At 38.8% G+C, this 13,893-nt stretch overlaps 1 protein-coding gene across 1 annotated transcript in view; it reads right to left on the reverse strand.

Annotated features, from left to right (window-relative positions):
* ppil2 (peptidylprolyl isomerase (cyclophilin)-like 2) overlaps positions 1-13,893 on the reverse strand; it is a 32,688-nt gene that overhangs the window by 4,869 nt on the left and 13,926 nt on the right. Inside the window, exons 13-17 of the mRNA XM_078251417.1 lie at positions 11,273-11,362; positions 9,073-9,106; positions 5,085-5,202; positions 4,289-4,345; positions 436-508 (exon numbers count right to left, since the gene is read on the reverse strand). Coding sequence (XP_078107543.1) covers positions 436-508; positions 4,289-4,345; positions 5,085-5,202; positions 9,073-9,106; positions 11,273-11,362 — 372 coding nt within the window. The remainder of the gene's footprint in view (positions 1-435; positions 509-4,288; positions 4,346-5,084; positions 5,203-9,072; positions 9,107-11,272; positions 11,363-13,893) is intronic.

Consider the following 13,893-nt stretch of genomic DNA (forward strand, 5'->3'; position numbering starts at 1 on the left):
TTTTAATGACAAACTTTTTGAGAAGTTTTTTTTTGTGAGGATAATGAGATATTGACATCAATATAAACTTGGAAAAAACATTGTAGCGGCATGTGTTATGTTTTACAGCTTATTTGTAATTTAGACTAAAAGAATGACAACACTCCTGCTTTGTAAAGACTGCATGATCCATGTAAGGGTCAAAATGCAGTCACGGCACTATAACTGAGTCTTGCACTCCTCAGCTGCTTTTAGTGTTAGTGATCTAATGAACCTGATTCTACAGTTGCACTCTGTAATTTACTCTGGACAGGGGTATCGGCTACATTTCAAGATTGTAAAATGAGACGTAATTTGACCCAAAAAAAAGGAAGGATATTTCTACACTAGTATATTTCAGTGTAAAATACAATTAAGTTGAAGCCCATATGGACCTTAAACATCACTAATTCTTACCTTTGGTTTGTCTGATTTGGGATCACTCTCCACGTTCTCCATGGCTGTGAGTGCCTCAAATCCACCAACAATCCTGCCAACAAAAAAAAACATCCTCCATGACATAAATCCTTCATGACAAGTCCTCTATATTAAAATGTAACCACGAGACACAACAGTTGAATAAACTAATGGCTAATTCAGCCATTTTTACCATTCAAAATGACAAATATCCCATGTATCCTGTAAAGACTGATGTGTTCAATAATGACATGAAGGCTGTAGGGTGGATTCGAGGAGTAAGATGAAACAAAGTTAAAATTCCTGTGACACCATCCATCCTGCTGAAGTGCTCTTGAGACAGACACCAAATCACTCTCATTTGAAGGGCAGCTGAACTGCAGTCGACTCTGCAGCTGACCAGTAGAGGACGGTGTGGGAATTCAACTTTTACTTCCTGTTCGGACTAGCAATAGTACTGACAAGAGACTGCGTTGAGGCGTGTCTGTCGCTACATGTACAGGTGAGAAGATACGATCCAAAAATACAATCCAGGGAAATCAGTTTGAAGGTTTATTAGATGCCACACTACAGATTGTAGTACTTGTATAATAATATCCACTCTCTTTTAGAGGAAATATCTGTCTCTTTAGTTGCTAAATGCTCCACTATGTTCACCAGCTAGTTTCTAACTGTGTCTGTCTGCTGCTGAGCAGGTAGTGTGGGTTTTTAGCAGGGCTGCACAAATAGTCGCAGTTTTATTGAAATCGCAACATGGACTAGTGCAATATCCAAATCACAGAGGGGGCGCAATATTTGTTTAAGGCAAAATATGTGTCAAACCATTCTGAATTAAGTATTGTGGTGCTGCAGAGACGTCCCGGCCTACAAATCATATCTTACAGAGTAAAGAAAAAAAGTATTGTTTGGTATAGATTCTTGCAATAATCATTTTAACTCCAGTATCGTAAATCAAATCGCAATATCAGTCAAAATATTCGCAATTAGATATTTTACTCATATTGTGCATCCCTAGTTTTTAGAGCTTTTCGTCTGAAACCAGCTGCCTGTTGTGTTGCGGCCGGAAAACGACACTATGAGAGCGGTGAGAGTGAAACAAAACAGTAAAGTTGCAGCCTGACAGCCAAACAATGAGCTGAAACTATAAAGCTCTGTAAAGCTGAGGGGAGCTGCGGATTCAGGTGATAATTCTCTGTAGGTTGATCATCTTCGAGCGACCCCCCCCCCCATTTATTTGGTAAGTCCTTTGGCCCACTGCATTGCAAAATTGAAGTGATTAGAAATCAACAAAACATAAAGATCATATAGGTCAAATAATAATAATAATAATAATAATAATAATAATAATAAATACTTTCTTAATCCCACAAGGGAAATTACAATGTCTTCACTCTGTTGTTAGAACACACATTACACACAGGCCTGAAATACACACACATGCTCAGTACCTATACTGTACATGCACTAATGGAGAGATGTCAGAGTGAGGGGGCTGCAGCTGGCGATGGACAGGTGCCCCGAGCAGTTGGGGGTTCAGTGCCTTGGTCAAGAGCACCTTGGCAGGGCTCAGGCAAGACACCCAACAAATATGAGACGACAAATAAAATGTTTTCATTGGTCAATCAGAAATGAGTATTACACAAACCTGCTACCATCTCGACCTGTAATGGTATAGTAAGTATATCCTTAAGCGCCTGGGGAATCTGTGCAGACCTCAGTATATTTCTCAGCAGTGAACAAGAATTGTTGCCAAAAGCAAATGTTTATAGTCTTTGTTATTAGCACACTGGCCTTATGGTGTAAACAAAGCAGAGAAAACAACCGCTGAAGATATAGGGCCTGTCAAATGATGAAGGCCAAGAGGCCACTCTGTCAGCGACTCCCCTGCTGCAGAGCACTTTAAAGAAGTTGCTCTCACTTTGCTCTTTTAACTGCAAGGTCTTTATCCAACTGCTCCTGTTACCATGTGTAGAGTGAGAAGACACACAAACAGTACAGCCAATAGCTAGCAGGGGGTGCTTCTCAGGCCACGTGTGCTCTGCATTCCACATGTTGAGATGAACAGAGGTGCTCCCACACTCGAGGACTCACGGCCCTTGCAATATCAGACAAATCTACGGGGTGCCAACGATCACTCGATAAATCTGGTTTAAACTACTTATTTTGTTCCCATCTCAAACCTCTTGCTCATATTTACTTTAACCTAGACGATCTGGCAATTTGCAATGTCATATAGGACGTTCAAGCAGTTTCCAGATCATTATTAGAGATATTCTTTCATTGCAGATCTAGTTAGATCAAAAGCCGCAATACTCCCACAAAATGCATGTAACAGATACCAAAACTGTAATCTGAGGTATTTACCTTTTAGCTCATTTACCAAGAACAGCTGTATCTCTGGTGTTAAACTGGACAGGGGTTTGCAATATGAATAATAATCCTCTATAATGGTAATTGTAATTCTATCAATCACAATAAAGATCTATTGTGATATAATCATTCTCAGGACAATCATTTGGGAAATTGTTGCTGGATGAAACCGAAGGCTAGGGATGTCTGTCTTGACAGTGCTGCCCATTGTTCTCTATAGCTTTTCACAGTAATCAGCACACGCTCACCACTACTTGAAAAAGTATGAGAAAGTAGTACACTTTTATTTTTAAATTGTAGGGGGGAAAGTCAGCTGGACTCGTACTTGTATAGGGTACTCTATGAAGTACATGCAAATGCCTGAGCTATTCTGGTGGGAAAGGCTAGGGACAGAGAGGGGACAGCTGCAGGAGGAGGGCTGCATTTTCATTACATGTCATTTAGCGGACGCTTTTATCCAAAGCGACTTACAGTTGCTACATATGTCAGAGGCCGCACGCCTCTGGACTCAGGGACACATTGGTTGATGTATCGCAGTGGGAATTGAACCCAGATCTCCCACACCAAAGGCATGTGTCATATCCACTGCGCCATCACCACCCATTTTCTTATTCTGGCGGGGTTTTTTGCCTTTTCCAGAAAACTGCCTACCATAGCTTTAAACTACCTGGCTGTTGTTACAACTTAACAATCAGACAAAAAGAGTCTAGACTGATTTGGATTTCAGAAAAAAAACTTTTCTCTGTGAAAGAGTCCACATTATGTATGGATCAGGTGAAGTGGACTGACACCGCCAGTCCCATTAAATGTGCAAAGAATACCATCTGGAAAAAGGATAAAAGCTGGACGCGGAGGTTAAAGCAGAAGCTTTTTAAGTGTGTTGACCATGTTAAGAATCAGTCAGCTGAAAGCAGTCTGAATATTTTTAGACAACAGCTAGTGCTTTCTCCAAAAATACTTTTCAGATCATGCTCAACAGAAAGAGAAAGAGAGAGAGAGAGAGAGAGAGAGAGAGAGAGAGAGAGAGAGAGAGATAGAAAGAAAGAAAGAAAGAAAGAAAGAGAGAGAGAGAGAGAGAGCACTGTCTGGAGCTCCAAAAGGAACCAAATATGTATTTAAGAATAATATTAGAGGGTTAGAGATACAGAGGAAAAAAAAAAGAAAAAAGAGAGAAAAAGAGCTAAAAACAACATGTGGAGCTGACCTTACTTTGTGTAAATGGCACTAAGTTTAAGCAAGTGTCTGTAAGGATTGTCCCCTTTCAAAGCCATCTGCTAAATTACACAAAACACTGTCACTAAGCCCCAGTGGAGTGAGTCAATTTAAAATCAAGACACACACACACACACACACACACACACACACACACACACACACACACACACACACACACACACACACACACACACACACACACACACACACACACACACACACACACACACACACACACACACACACACACACACACACACAGGTTTACCGTCCAAATATTGTGTGCTTCCTGTCGAGGTAGGTGCATGACCGGAACGTGATGAAGCTGAGAGAAAACAGAACAAAAACAACATTACATTAGCGAAAAACATAAAATACAATAAATTAATATGTGAAAAGTAATGGAAACAAACAAGAAATCTAAAAAGCAGCTTTGCCTTTACAGTACTGTCTGTAGAAATAAGTACTTTAGTTTTACTATACACACACAACACAGACAACAAATGGTAAGTTGTCAATAGGATGTTATAATGTGGTTTAAGAGTGTTTATTAATTTATAGTATATAACAATTTAAACTTCTCCTATGAAGACATTTTATATTCAACTGTCATTATATTGTCCTTCATTATCCATTAATGCCAGAATCCCAGAGGGGTTCAACTTGTTCATCATCAATAAACACTATTTCACATAAATGTTAAATAGTGAGGAGACAAAATTAGCTTAAAAAGCAAACAGTTTCAGTTTTACCGTATGCATAGTACTAAGTAAAAATAAAATATTTAGTACTTATGAGGTTTCAACACTAAAAATGTTACCAAAGATGACTATGTTACCTGCTAAATAAGTTAATGCCATAATAATACATAACATGTTTTTAGGCATCCAACAGATATTATGTATGATTTATTTCTTGTCTTATTCGCCTGTAGGGCCTCAACAAATAAATCAAAGGAAGACAGACTTTTATAAAAAAAAAAAAAAACATAATTCTCTGCTGACTGACTTTCTAGTACAGAACAATTGTTTTAAAGTTTAGACTTTAAAAAAAGAAATTCTTACAACTGAGATTTGTTGGTGTTTGGACCAGAGTTTGCCATGCTGAGAATCCCCCGGCCGGCATGAGACAAGTTGGGCCGAAACTCATCCTTGAACGGTTTTCCCCAGAAGGATTCTCCTCCTGGGAAGGAAGAAAGTGAGTGAGGGAAGGAAAGAGGTAAAGAAAGAGAGAGTGAGCAATTTTATATTATTATGATTATTATTATTATATATTTAAATTTCAGCAACATCTTTGCAGGAAAATGTTTAATGCTGTTAAGAGTTTCAGTTAGAGACGTAATGTGTTTCTGTCAGTGAAGCTTGAATATTAGCACAAACTAAAAGAACTTCTGCACGCAAGTCATTTTGACATGTCATAAGCAGGGAGAGCATAGTCAATAACATTAATGATGGCTGAGTTCCATTTTGGTGTGCTTCTGTTTCAGGGCCCTGGTGTTATGCATGCAGTCTTACTGGGACACTTAAATGGAACAGAGCCATGGTAATGGTATCAGTTACACTTGTGCTGCTACGACAAGTCAAAATGTCTATTGGGGTGTCCCAATACAGTCAGCTCATATTTCAGAATGACAATACAATATAGGGTTTACAGTTCGACACACTTGCCACATTTAAAAAAAATATATGGCGTTTCCCCATGTATTCTCTCTTGGACAAAAACAGTGTATTCAAGTTAAACAATTTCTCAGTCTTAAAAAGAGATCTGATTATCTAGATAAATAACTACATTTGTTTTTATTAAAAAAGGCACCATGTGTAGTTCCTGACCACTAGTGACACTACAGTTTAATGTTTTAAAGAGCACGTCCCTGTTGTTTGTATCTTGTGTTCCAATTTCACAAACACAGGGAAGCACGGGTTCACAAGAGATGAAATACATTCCGGTTGACTGCCGGGAGGCAGTAAAGCAAAAGGTGTGATGCGCGCAACCCATTCAACAAGAAAACGGCAACTAACACATACGCTATAACAAGATGCAGAGGATGATGTCAGCTAGATGCAACAGTAAAGATTGTCCATGTCTATCAAATGGAGGGTTTCTTTCTTTCCCACTGATCAACAGTTAACTCGCCAATAAACGTGGAAAAACATGGGGGAAAAGGAGACTGCTAGCTGATGTAAACAATGTAGGTTTCATTAACTTAGCTTTGGAAATGTTCAGCAAGGAAGGACATTTATTTAACATGGCCTCAAGGACCCACACAATGAGTTTTGGTGGGAAACAAAGTGGATGTCAAAATAACGGAGGTTGTTTACAAGAAACCTCCACAGGGCACTTTTAATGAAATGAACAAAAACATCCTTGTTAAGAAGACGGGCGACTTTAAACTTGGTTGGGCAAACACTTCTCACTTGAAATCAACTCAAACATCTTTGGAGAAACTGATGCGGATGATGTTGCTGGTAGGACAAGGCCTTTTGTCCGTTACAGAAAGTCATTATGTGTGCACTTTTAAGCAGGAGCCCGCTGACAGTTCACAATGTCATCTAATTGCTTCATCTGGGATTTAATGTATGTTAACGGAAATGAGTACACTTTGGTGGGATAAAACTAATACGATTGAGTTCATATAGTGTTTAATTTTCAGCTCCAGTGCACAACGTTAGATTTTTATATTGCGAAAATATAATCAAAACCATTAACATGCATTTAGTTTGTATGAAAACAACACAAATTACTGGCTCTACCAGTACCATGTATTCAAATTACTGCACTATTAGAGAAAATTAGGCACTGTGTATTTTCATAAGACCTGTTTGCCCTTGCACATGGAGCCATGTTGAGAGCCTTCAGCTGTGAATCATTAATTCAGACTGACTTAATCATTAAGAATCATCATGATGAGTATACAGGAATACGCACTGCAGGAGCTTATTGGCTCCCGACAGCAGGAGAGGATTTATCGGCCTGAGGTGTGTTTCGCTGTCCTGCCAGCTGGTGTACGTGTGCAGTGCATGAAACTGTGTGTACATTAGTACGGTATGTGCTGTATGTGCGTGTTCATGCTGAAGTGTAAATGCAAACCAACCAATCAACCCTTCAGAGGCTTTCTGCAGCTGTCAACCTCCCCTGGTAACATTTCTGCATAATTTATCAACTCGACATTTTAAAAGTACGACTGTATTGTAAATGAAGTTAGAGCGAAAAGAGGAGGATGACGGGGGAAATTAATTCTCACCTAAGAGTTAACCAATAAATCAAACTGGATTCCATCTTATGTTAAAGCTATAGTGCGTAGGTTAGGTCTCCCCCATGAGGAATTCTAAGTAATGACAACAATTCTGTCGGTACGTCCACATGATACAAGTCATCCGTGATCGCGCTTCACCCCCACCACTCCTCCACACAGTTGCTACGTAGCCAAGGAGGACACGGAGGATTAAAAAAACATGGACTCTTCAGAAGAGGTAATTACCTTCACTCGATTTTCTGCGTGCGAAAGTCGCCGGACGACACCAATTTCTAAACATGGCCATCCTGAGAAATACAAAGAGAGTTTTGTGGAGCCGATACTCTTAATTGGCTTTGTATCCACTCATTTGGATGAATGTAACGGATGTTTATTATTATAAAAAAAAAGTTCCGCACTAAAGCTTTAATCTAAAAATCCCCTTGAATCAAAACCAACAGTACAACCTCAAACTTCGACCGGGTTTAACAGGAAAGAAAGCCGGAATATTAAAATATCCCCCACTGACTGTCAGCAGTCACGCATCTCCAATAATGAACGCATTATTTGGGCATTTCAAAATATGTGAGCATGTGCCCTCTCGTTTTGTATTTTGAATGTGTCTTGGGATTTCATTTCAAACTCGATGTTTAATACATTTTTCTCTCTATCCAAATCATCTGGTTCTGAAGGGTTTTAGATAAATGAGGCTGCTCTGAACTTGTGGAAAGAGGTAACGCTACAGTGAGCAGTCTGCCCGCATGTGTGAGAGGATTCACTCAAAATGGCTGGGCAATTTTCGTAGGTTCAATATGATGTTTTGCCATCTCTATCCCCTGCTCAAATCATTGATCGTCCCTCGCTTTTTTTCTCCAGTGCTTCTACATCTGGTCTTCATCTTTATCACTAAATGTGAGCAGACAAATTACCTCTTCAAAACGCAGAATATCAAAGAAAATATGAAATGTGTCACTCTGCTTTGATCTGCACAAGTTGAAAAAGATGTTTCAAACATACAGAATGAAAACATCAAAATGGGTGACATTAGCCCAAAGCTTCATGGCAGCTGCATGTGTAGAGTTTTTGTTCTTGACGATACACAAAATGACATGCTAGTAACTGCACAACTACTGCATGTTACAGGACTGTTAAACACTATGGAGAAAGCCATCTTTAAAAAGCAGGTATTCATGAGTTGTGTGCACACGTTGTTCGGTCCAGGTGATGAGGAAAATCTTTATCCAGAGGCCAGAAATACTGCACCTTCATAAATCTGTCATGGTGGACGGCGCATTTTGCGTAGTGCTCAGAGACGCCCAGAGACACAAAGCACACGCTGTTCTGCAAACTCACAGAGCAGCACAGATGACATGAAGGCAGGGGATTAACTGTATGAGGCCTTGCAGTCAATTACACTGAGCTTTCTTTTAAAAACAGGAACATTACACCAAATGCTGGTTTATTTGGATGTTCTCCACATCCCTTTTTTGTAACTTACACTCAGCCTTCTTCCATTTACATCATCTCTCTGTCTGTCTGTCTGTCTGTCTGTCTGTCTGTCTGTCTGTGTGTGTGTGTGTGTGTGTGTGTGTGTGTGTGTGTGTGTGTGTGTGTGTGTGTGTGTGTCTGTGTGTGTGTGTGTGTGTGTGCGTGGTCTGTATTCCTATGTGTCTTCATAGAGTATATTTAGTAACACTCTTGACTTGCATCTTGAGTTGCATGCGGTATTTACACAAAGCTTCCAAAAAGGAACTATTAATAATTCAACAGAGGGGTGTTATGTAATTCAAAATGTGGTTAAAGTCCAGTCCTCATGTTACCTGTGCCGGTGCCAGTGGGGTCCCCTCCTTGAATCTGGAAACACAAAGAAACTTTTTTAGGTTTGGATGACGTCAGCAGCTAACAGAGTTGCTCCTATTACGTACTAGGAAAATGTCTCATTTCTGTAAAGTGGTCTAATGAGACTTCAAAATAACCTTACAGTATTTCCTTTTGTCACATATCCAACTTAGAAAGCATGCTCCTTGTAAGCACTACTAGTCACTGACAAAGGAGACAGGCCTCTATTGTTCATTGTTGAGGGTCAACTTTACTATTATTGTTTAAATATATATAGAGTACTGCTCTGTGCATTTCTTTGGACTTCTTGTTTAAAAGATACACTGGGGGATTTGACCACTAGTGCTGCTGATTGTCCCTGTACTGTTTGTGTGCAACAGTGCACATTAACAACATGCGCAAAGGGCTGGCAAAATACAAATTTCCGCCGGTAGTATCTCCCACTTTCTGATTCGAAATTGTTTGGCCGACCACATACTACAACATCGAATGGAGAGAGCAAAAAGATAAAGTTTAAAAAATAATGGTCAGACTCTTAAACTGGGACAAGGCTGACATTGGAGAGAGGATATAGAAAAAGTACAGTGGTTTCACTGGAGGGGGGGAGTGCCGACCGCCATCTACTGTAGGTAACATACTGCCTATGGATTAATACCTTATACAACCCCACTTCAACATATCTGAACTATCGCTTTAAGTCTAATTTACTACCTTGTAGCACAAATAGCCAGAACAGCTTATCTGGATTATTCCTTGTAGTATACAGAATCTAAATTACATTGAATTCAACATTTTCAAGTAAAAACTGAGTCTGAAATAACTGCAAAAATGGGCGTAAACACGGAATGTAACCGATGACCACTTCAAAACATGCATGAAAAGGTTTCATGAGGTAGTAAAGAAATGCATTTAACATGTTTGTTACACTATAAGGTCATATCAAAGCCGATGAATGCCTTTATGTTCCCTGACTGCATGGAGACAGCAGGTTTAAAGAAACTGCAACTACACTGTGGTACCACTACCTAGGCAGACTCAACAGTTGCATCATATCAGTGTTGAACAATCCTACTCACAAGGTCCTGAAAAAGTGCTTTAAAAAAGGAAAATGAGGGCCATGATTCTGTTCCCATTAACAAACTGCTTTGTTGCTATGAAATTATTCTCTCCGAGGCTACCCTCTTGTCCTTCCTTCAGCTGTGGAGGATAAGTCGAAAGGCGTAAGTGGCAAAGTAATTATGGATAAACAATTCGCAGCTTGCCACTGTGTTTGAAAACCACGGGACAGAATAAAAAAAAAAAAAAGTGTCCCCTTGAGACCAGATGTCCACTCAGAGCCACTTTAATTACAGGAGAGGCTGATCTAAAATACACAAACAAGCAGCAGCTGATCAGAGACCTGTATTTCAAATTCACAATCTGGTTTAGGATGCTTCAGTTGGAAGAAAAAGCTGTGTTTACTCATCTCTGAAGCACTAAACACTAAAATATATTATAATTTCGACAAAGACAAGAAAATAAAACAGTGAGCAGAGTGGTGAGTAATTAATTTATATTTTGGGTTAAAGCGAGTCAGTTAGTGACTCGCATTTCTTTCCCACAGGGATGTGGTGGACAATAAACCCACCTAAATCTAGTAGTGTATCACTTACATTCATATAAAATGTCACAACAGTAAAGACGAGCCTAAATTATACAAGGGGAAAAACAAAATTGATCTGATAATAGATTTTTTTTTTTGTGATGGTGAATGTTAACTTCAGAATAATCTCAAGTCCTAATTCACACATGATTATTTAACAACACTGCCTTGACAACATCCAGGGCTGTTTCAAGAATTCATGCATGACATACGTGACATTTTCAGTAATGGGACACTCCCATAGTCACAAAAAACAAAAACAAACACAACAACAACTCACAAGCCAATCCCAAAATTGCTAAGATTAGACCTTGTTTATCTGCAAAGAACCTGGTAGAACATCTCCCTTGGAGTTCGCAAATCTCTGTATTCCCATTAAATCTAATATTATCTGTCCAAACATCAACCAATCAAAGCCAAACATGGCACTTCCATTGGTCATAAGCCTGCTATTGTGCATATGAGAATGTGCCAAACTCATTTAAGTACAATGGTGTGGTTGAGGTGAGTAAACGTAAAAATGTGGTCAAAATCCTTACCATGAAATTTCGGATGGACCTGTGGAAGACTGTCCCATCATAGTAGCCTTTTTTACACAGTTGGATGAAATTCTCTCCAGCTTTGGGAACCTGGAGGAAAGAGCATACAGAGATTACTGAAATCCGTGCTGAGTTATACGAGTACTAAGTAGCATTGAGCCTAAATAAAGAAACAACAGTGTTGTCAGAAATCACTGTGGAGTCTTCTGAAAGTGATGCGTTGTGTGCCAAAAAAAACCAATAATGTCTGTGATACTGTAGGAGAGCTTTTGATAAACCCAGTAACATTCCTGCAGCCACACTCTTTTTTTTTTTTCTCCTTCAATCAATTTATTGAAAGCAATTGACATGTTTTAATTATGTAAAGACATGTTCAAGGAGTTCAGATAGAGCCTGTATCAGGGCCATGTTTAGTTCAATGTTTGATGTCACTATTTTTGGTAGCCTGCTGTACTTAAATGGCCAGTGTGTACTTTATTTTCTTTATTCATTGAAGCCTCTATGTTTTCAGGCTTGTGGTGATGCGCAATGTGCTATAGGTGTCAAAAAATAAATCTATGTTTGGTACTGCCAATTTGTTTTGTTTTGTCATGGTTCATGTGTGCAATAAACACTACACAAAGAAATCGTGGCAGAGAATCGTGATATCAATTCTAAGCTAAAAAAAACGTGATTCATATTTTTCCCCCGAATCGTGCAGGCCTACTTTACAGTAGACAACCTTTATAAAAATGAACAGGAAACTACTGCATGTAAACACCGAAAATATACCGGTAATGTTAAGTTTCCACAAAAATATCGATTTACTACAGTCCACCGTTCAGTGCTGATTTGTAGTTCAACTGTGATTCTGTTAAGGGGCTAACTAACAGAAGAGATGACATAGGCATTTAACTCCATCTTTGTACACAGCTGCCTTTAGTGATGGAGTCTCAGATTGGAGGTGGGCAATATATCGACATTATATCGATATCGTGATATGAGACTAGATATCGTCTTAGATTTTGGATATCGTAATATGACACAAGTGTTGTCTCTCCTGGTTTTACAGGCTGCATTACAGTAAAGTGATGTCATTTTCTGAACTTACCAGACTGTTGTAACTGTTCTATTATTTGCCTTTACCCACTTAGTCATTATATCCACATTACTGATGATTATTTATCAAATATCTCATTGTGTAAATATTTTGTGAAAGCACCAATAGTCAACACTACTATATCGTTGTGGTATCGATAGAGGTATTTGTCATATTCATATATATATATATATATATATACATATACATATACACACACAATATTTATCAAAAATATTGTGATATTTGATTTTCTCCATATTGGCCAGCCCTATCTCAGATAACACTGGACAGCTACAGAAACCGGTTATATCTCAACTTCCAGGTAGAGCCGGTAGCTTGGAATTCACATAAACAATCAGTGAAATATTAACTCTGTGTGACCTGTTAGAAAGTGTGTTGTACACACAAGTCTGCAGTGAAGTAGAGTTCAACTGTTGCCTGAGGCGGTATGTGTCTATACTGCTAGAAGCCAGGCTCAGCAGTCTTCTACAAAGCTCTGTTTTGTTGGTGTTAAAAAAAAACAAAAAAAAAAACAGTCATCTGGATTTTTTTTTCCCCCGTCTGGGTCATAAAATCTTTTCAGCATCTTGTAAATCATTAGAAAAACACCCAATGACTGAAGCTAATTTTGACTGACTGGCACTGTGTGAAATAAGGCGGTATTTGTCCCCAAAGCGGGAGGTGTGGCTTTGACTGTGACGTCAGTCAGGTCTACTGTTATTAACGTCCACAGCATTTAACTTTTTCTCCTTGGCAACAATTGGTGGTTTCCAAGAATCACCAGATGCTTTCGTAAAAAACAATTTTTATTCATTGGCCTTTTACTGTGTGACAGGTTTGTCTAAGCTCTACTGATCTTATTTCCCGCTACGTCTCAATTTTGCTGTTGGGGTTCAACGCTCTGCCTCTTTTCCCTCTATTATAAATCCCAGATTTCCAAAGCACTCTGGTACAAAGAGGCTTATTGTTTTGAACCACTAGGCAAAACAAATGGATAGACTTTAACCATTTCAGACATAAAATAGATTTTTGCAATGGAAAAGAAGACCTAAAAAAGGTTATCTAATGACACATGAGATTATTTGTAGATGTATGAATAAAATGTGTGCATGTGAAAACATAAAAGCATTTTCTTTTCGCGTTTTGCCACTACTGTCATCTTAATCCTTTTTTAACCAGAATCTTTTACGTCAAAGATCTGCTGCTGCTGCCCTGTAATGATGTTCAATGTAGCGTGTCTGCAACCCATGCTTTTGTGTTTGCGTGTGTTTTTGTGTGTGAGTTAGAGCCTGAGAATGTTTAAAATGCAATCCAATTTAGAAACATGCCTAGGTGCCTAAAATTGTCAGCAATCAGTGATGTCAGCATGGAAACAATCTTTGCTGACGCAGACAGAAATCTTTAAAAAAAAAAAAAAAAAAGCCCCGATTTACATATGCTTGCAGGCTACTCTATTTGCCAGGCACTAAAACTAAAATATAAGGTCATGATGAGGGACATAAAACCCATTCAAATAATGCCATTTATCTAAAGAATAAAA

This window comes from Sander vitreus, chromosome 5 (assembly GCF_031162955.1).
Source record: "Sander vitreus isolate 19-12246 chromosome 5, sanVit1, whole genome shotgun sequence".
In the NCBI taxonomy this organism is placed as follows: domain Eukaryota; kingdom Metazoa; phylum Chordata; class Actinopteri; order Perciformes; family Percidae; genus Sander; species Sander vitreus.